Raw genomic sequence first — 6,958 nt, forward strand, 5'->3', positions numbered from 1 at the left:
TGGAAAATCCCAAACATCACCCTTGCTATCTTCCTTTCCTTAACATTTCGGTTTTCAGGCTCCTGCCTCCCACACAGTCTCGTGTATATTCCAAGCTCCAAAGGGTTAAAGTCCTGGCATTTCTTCTGACTGGCATTTCCAAATCTCTCCTGGGGCCCATGCAGAGCTTATGCCAAAATGCTTTATTATTATACAAACAGAGCAAGAGGAGGAGGGAAAAAAAAAAAAAAAAAAAAAAAAAAAACACCTCCGCAGTTTGTCCTCCAAAACCCGGTCCTGCTCGGCGGTTGAAGGTAACCGCACCGACCCCGATCCGAGTAACTCCCGCAAGGGATCCTCAAAGCGCAACCCCAGGGATGTTTTAACGGGCAGAGGGCCCGGCTCTCCCGCCACCGGGCCCGGTTCTCCCCCGAAATGTCTCTCGGGGCGGGGGGAGGCGGCAGCCCGGGCGCTCGCCCGCTGGCTCGCCGACCCCCCCGCTCCCCCCAGCCGCTGCCTCCACATTTAGCCGTGCCCCGCGTTAAAATAAGGCCGGGCCGCCCGGCTGTTCCCGACAGGCCCAAATCAGGCTCGTTGGCACCGGCGCTGGGCGAGGGCCCTGGCGCCCGGCGCCGTCCCCAGGCTCGGCCTGACACCCCCACCCCCCCCCCTCCACGGCCTCACGGGCGCTGAGGTGGCGGCTGCGCCCTCCCCGTCGCCCCCCCCCCCCCGCCTCATTCCCCCCCGGTAACTTTTTTCCCCCCAAAACTGGGGTTTGACGTCTTCCTCCTCGCTACCGAGTGGCCAATCAGGCGGCTACCGGGGCGGGCAGGCAGCCAATCGCCCAGCGTTGCTACCTGGGGGGTGTATTTTTAGCCACGGCAGCGCGGGGGGGCGGAGGTGGGGACCCCGCCGGGCGGGGCGGGGGTGTCGCTGCCTGCGGGCCCCGCGCTGAGGGGCGGCCGCCCCGCCAGCCCCGCCGGGGGTGGGGGAAGCAGCGAGAGCCGCCGCTCGGCCCCCTCGCCCCGGGCCGTGAGGGGCTGCGAGGTGCCCTCACTCCGCGCCGGGCGGGCGGGCTGCCGGCCCCCACCGAGACGCCGCTGCCGAGGTCCCCGCGGGCCGCCAGCCGCCCCCCCAGCGCCGCGGCGGTCATGGGAGATGTAGTTCAGCGCGGGGCCCCTTCCCTGCGGAGATGAGGGGCGCGAGGGCAGCGCTTGACGTCAGCAGTGACGCAGCGGTGCAGCGAGGTGAGGAGCGAGTGACGTAAGAGCGGCCCCGCCGCGCCGGGGGGGGGGAGGCAGCAGCGGCGGGGGGCGGGGCCTGGGTGGGGCCTGGCGGGGGGGGGGCGTGGCAAGGGCGGGCACTAGTGGCGGGGGGCGGGGCTCGGGGGCGGGGCGTGTCGGGGGGCGGGGCAAGGGAGGCGATATATAGGGGCGCGCCGGGCGGCGGGGCAGGAGCAGAAGGAGCCCAGCTGCGGCGGCCGAGCGCGCCCGTCGTGGGGGTGTGAGCAGCGCAGCCCTTCCCCCCCTTTCCCTTCCCCCCCCTTTTTTTTTCCAACCCTCCCCCCTCCCTTTTTTTTTTTTTCTCTTTCCTTTCCCCTCCCATCCTCGCTGAGGGAGCCGGCTCTCGGAGATGGGGGTCGGGTGCTGAGCCGCCCCCCCACCCCGCACTCACACCCCCGCCGGGACTGTTTGCACTACCCCCGCACACCCCCCCGGGTGAGTACCGCTCGCTGAGGGCCGGCGCGGGGGTGTGCGCTGGCGGCGGGGAGCGGGGCGGGGGGGCCGGGCCGACGGCAGGCGCTGAGGCGGGGGTGGGGGGCTGAGGCAGCCGCCGCCCGGCCCCGGCCGTGAGGCGAGCGGGGGGCTGAGGCAGCCACCGCCCGGCCCCTCGGTGGGGCGGGGGGGAGCTGAGGCGGGCGGCGGGGGGCCTGAGGCAGCCACCGCCCGGCGGCGGCCGCTGAGGCAGCAATGGCCGGGCCCCGGCCCCTGAGGCGGCCCCGGCCCCTGAGGCGGGCCCGGCCCGGCCGTGAGGCCCGGGGTGCCGGGGCGGTCACGACCCCGCGGTGACGGGGCCCCAGGCGGGCACGGCCCCGCGGGGAGGGGCAGGCCCGGGGTGCCGTGGGGGGCGCAGCGGCGGGAGGAGGGCGCGGGGGCCGCCGGCAGCCCCTCCTCGGAGCGAGGGGGCTGGGGGGAGAGGGCACGGCCCGGGGAGCCGGGCTGCGAGAGGGTCCCTCCCAAGGCGGTCCCTGGACGCGCTCAGCTGGGAGGAGTGAGCGTTGCCGGCTGACTAATAGCTGCTGCTTGCGCTGGGCCTCTCCGGGCGAGCTGGACGCCGTCCTCTAGGACCCTGCCCCGCGGGGGGGCCGAGGGGGAGCCGCCGGGCCCGGGGGACTGGCCTGTGTGCTGAGGAGAGGGGCCTTGCAGCCCCCCCTCCATCCCCCTTCCAGTCATCTCCCTTCCTCTTCTTCATTTTCTCTCTTACGGGCTCAGAAAATGCTCTTCCTCCTCCTCCTGCTGCCGCTGCCGGAGCTCCCAGGGCTGTGAGCAGAAATCTAATGAGACCCGAGTGCCTGGTTATGTAACACCCACACTGCCCGCGGCTCCTGCCCTCAGCCCCCCGCGCAGGGCACTTGGTGGGCTTGGGCCCCTGAGAAAATGTTGTCCTCTGTAAATTAAAAAATTTAAAAAAAAAAGTTTGAAATGATCAAGCTGATTTGTTTGATCAGGTGCTTGCATCACGGATCAGTTTTGGGGCTTGGAAAAATTTATAGCGTCTGCTAGTGTGCCTTGAAAGGATCATTTCTTTCCTAAAGGACGTGGAGGAAGGGAAACAAAACAGATGGATTAATAAATCATTTTTAAATGCCCCTTTTAACCACCCAATCGGCTTTTCTGTACTGATTGTGTCCCTTTTGTAAATATCTTCTGTTTGCCCTTGATCTTTTCCTTATCCCCACCCAGTGCTGATCCAGCAAACGTTTAAAGGTCGCCTTATCGTACAAGCTTTCAAACTATTCCCATACCATGTTGGGGAGAACACGAGTGGCTTGGAAATAGGGTTCCAGACTTTAAAAGGAGATTATTTGGAGCAAGAAATAAAAAAGCACTGTATTCACATTGTTGAAGGATTTTGATACTGACTTTGATTTCTCTAATCTTTAGTGACAGCTACACTAAATTTTGTTCCTGTGATGCAGTGCAGAAAAGCACACTGTTAATTGAAATTCTCGTTGGGCATTTAACTTGAGCTAAGAAATACATATTTTATTTCACTGGAACTTTTTGAACAAAGGTGTCTCCTGTGGATGAGCACCTTTAGTCTAAGGTACTGCAGAATTTTCGTTAGTACGTGAGCTAATACTTGATTCTTGTCCCTCCTTTAACTTTAGACGGCTAATTTCTCTTTTGTCCTTTGTGAAGGAGTGGCAACCATATTTTATATTAAATATAAAATGGAGTCATGGAGAAGGAGAAAAGCAATCATTTTTGAGGCTATCAAAAGCCCTGTTACCTCTAGTAACTTTCTGAAACCTGAACTATAGACAGCGCGATATATGAATTTAGTATATATTAATATATTACATCTGATAATATAGAAAAATTTGTAGAAAGGGAAAAATTAATTTATTGAAATAATTTCACCGTCATTGCCACCCTTATGACCAAAGATACATGCATCTTATTTTGTATGCACTGACTGCATTGTCATTTTAGCTGTTCCAAGGAAGAATTGTTGTATATGTACAGCGGACATTTTCTCTTCAGTTAGCATAATTTCACCACACAGTTTATGCGGATGATTTGCTTGGACTTAAAATAAATGTTGCATAATTCTCGTTATTTGTGTGAAATCTTCTAAAGCAACTGTTAACATTTTTATAATTCTGTAGCTTACAGTGCAACCAGTATGTTTGCAAACTTTACAATGATAAATGACCCTTGGACTAAGACCTTTCAAGCTAAACTAATAGTCTGGTGCTAAATTTTGCAGCTGAGTACTATAAATCATCCAAATACGGGTTGGTAATTGAACCCTTGACAGGCCTGGCAGTTCTGTGATGTCTTAAAAATTATCCTTGCTGCTTTGTGAATAACTAAACGGCAAGCTCATGTGATTTTGAAATGCCCCATGCTGTATGTGTAAACACATGCCTAGTGCATCTTCTGCAGTGTTGTTTGTAAGTCATACTGAATGTGGTTGACATCCTCACCTTCTGCAGGCACGAATGTAAACAGTTCAATTCATGTTTTTTGATCTAAAAAGTAACCTATTTTATGCCGAAAGTGAAGCTAAAAGAATAGGCCTTGGAGCTTGATCTTACGCTTTCCTTATTTGGATGTGTTTGCTTTTGTTTTTTCTTAAAGGAACAAGAGCACTCAAGGTGAAGGATAATAATCAACTAGAATCAGCACTTTGAATGAAACTTTGTTTCCCCGTGGCATCTTGAACACTTTCTTCTTTGGGTTTTGAAACAGACTTAAAACTTTGTGGCATAGCAGCTATGCAGCTTGAAATCCAAGTAGCACTCAATTTTATTATTTCCTATTTGTACAATAAGCTTCCCAGACGACGTGTCAACATTTTTGGTGAAGAGCTTGAAAGACTTCTTAAGAAGAAGTATGAAGGGCACTGGTATCCAGAAAAGCCATACAAAGGATCAGGGTTTAGATGTATACATATAGGGGAGAAAGTGGACCCAGTCATAGAACAAGCATCCAAAGAGAGTGGTTTGGACATTGATGATGTTCGTGGCAACTTGCCTCAGGATCTTAGTGTTTGGATTGACCCATTTGAGGTTTCATACCAAATCGGTGAAAAGGGACCAGTGAAAGTGCTTTATGTGGATGATAATGAAAATGGATGTGAGTTGGATAAGGAGATCAAGAACAGCTTTAACCCAGAGGCCCAGGTGTTCATGCCAATTAGTGACCCAGCATCTTCAGTGTCTAGTTCTCCTTCTCCTCCCTTTGGTCACTCTGCTGCTGTGAGCCCAACTTTCATGCCCCGCTCCACTCAGCCTTTAACCTTCACCACTGCCACATTTGCTGCCACCAAGTTTGGCTCGACCAAAATGAAGAATAGCGGCCGTAGCAACAAGGTCGCCCGCACTTCTCCCACCAACCTTGGCTTGAATGTCAATGACCTGTTGAAGCAGAAAGCCCTCTCCTCCTCCATGCACTCTCTCTACGGGCTTGGCTTAGGCAGTCAGCAGCAGCAGCAACAGCAACAGCAGAAGACTTCTGCCCTTTCTCCTAACGCAAAGGAGTTCATTTTCCCCAACATGCAGGGTCAAGGTAGTACCAGTAGCATCTTTCCTGGTGACAGCCCCCTTAACCTCAGTCCTCTCCAGTACAGTAATGCCTTTGATATGTTTGCAGCCTATGGAGGTCTAAATGAAAAGTCTTTTGTGGATGGCTTGAATTTTAGTTTAAACAACATGCAGTATTCTAACCAGCAATTCCAGCCAGTTATGGCTAACTAAAAATAAAACGGAAGTGAAATACAAGTAAATACTATTGTACAAGTTAAAATGCACGTACCCAAGGGTGTATCTTTTTTTCCACCTCTTGAGATTTTTTTTAAGGCTTGTAGTATGAATACATTCAGGCTTGGTTAGATAAATACAACATGCATCATTTTTTCATTTGCCAACCAAGCACAAAATTATTTTATACTGATTGTACATTACAAAAATATACTCTCAAAATATGGCCTCTTACAGTATTTAAGATATAGCAAGGACGTGGCTGATTTTTTTCATGTGTGTATATATATATGTGCACAAACATATATGTATATATATATTTTAAAAATTGGCACTAATAGGTGGGTTTATTGGTCTTTTTCTAATTGTATAATTTAATTTAGTACAAAGTTTGTAAAATATCAGAGTATATATATTGTTTCTACAACATGGTATTGCATTTATATCTTTTTACTACAGTGATCTGTGACAGCTGCAGCAGCTTCATGTTGTATTTTTTTTACTGAAATTGTAAGATATCCATCTTAAAGACATCAATTCTAAAAAAATAAAAAGTTGTGTACAGAATATTCCTTAGTGGTGGAATTAAAATGTACGAAATATTTGCTTTTTTCAAAAGAAACACAAATTGTATTTTCTGTTAAAAGTTTAAAGATTTTTGCTATATATTATGGAAGAAAATGTAATCGTAAATATTAATTTTGTACCTACATTGTGCAATACTTGAAAAAAGGTATAAAAGTATTTTGAGTCAGTGTCTTACATGTTAAGAGGGACTGAAATAGTTTATATTAAGTTTGTATTAAAATTCTTTAAAATTAATTGACTGTTGTGGTCTGTGTTTTTACTGTTCTGCTGAAGATCAGAGCGCTGCGTTTATTGTGTTGTCAGTGCTAATGATGCAAAAAAGTCTGACTCAGTGCATCACAAAGGAGCGATGGAAAGGGCTGCTGTATTGATGCACCACAATAATGGGTTGCTTTACCTTAAATACTACTGACAAAGCACATAGCCTGATTAAGTACTTGCCTACAATTATTTGAGGAAACTTTCACTTGTTTTCCGTAACTGCAGCTCACTGAAGTCAGAAGGTAATTTTATTTTTATTTTTTTTTCCTTGAGTTGAGACTATAAGCTATGGGAATGCTGAGTTATTGTGCGATATGATGTATCTAGAAGGGACTCAGGTGATTCAATGAAATTCACTTTCCATGTCATCAGAATGGATTTGAACTATTATCTCGAGAGGTCCTAGACCAATGCATCAGCGTTCTGTTTCTGTATTAGGGATTAATAGCTCAGAAACTAGACTGAATAAAAGTGCTGATTTACAGTTTACTAAACTCATTGTAAACTTTCATTTTATATGCTCTATTAAAAAGAGAAATGTAATGCAACTACAATGTGACATTCTAAGGTTTTTATTTTAGTGGATTTTACCAATTTTAACTTAATAGACTCTCAAAACGTGAATGTGAGTGGGAGGAGAAC

General features: G+C 49.9%; 1 protein-coding gene across 2 annotated transcripts; it reads left to right on the forward strand.

Moving 5' to 3' along the window:
• The first annotated feature begins 1,080 nt into the window (after positions 1–1,080).
• On the forward strand, positions 1,081–6,289 carry TOB1 (transducer of ERBB2, 1). Of its 2 annotated transcripts, none has more exons than XM_074847159.1 (2): positions 1,081–1,226; positions 4,347–6,289. In XM_074847159.1, exon 2 carries the CDS (start codon positions 4,484–4,486, stop codon positions 5,462–5,464), a length of 981 nt encoding a protein of 326 aa, XP_074703260.1. In that variant the 5' UTR covers positions 1,081–1,226; positions 4,347–4,483; the 3' UTR covers positions 5,465–6,289. The 2 variants fall into 2 exon arrangements, with proteins under 2 accessions (XP_074703260.1, XP_074703259.1); XM_074847158.1 differs by lacking the exon at positions 1,081–1,226 and adding an exon at positions 1,450–1,697.
• The last annotated feature ends 669 nt before the right edge of the window (positions 6,290–6,958 follow it).

Source organism: Strix aluco, chromosome 21, assembly GCF_031877795.1.
Source record: "Strix aluco isolate bStrAlu1 chromosome 21, bStrAlu1.hap1, whole genome shotgun sequence".
NCBI classification, from domain to species: Eukaryota; Metazoa; Chordata; class Aves; order Strigiformes; family Strigidae; genus Strix; species Strix aluco.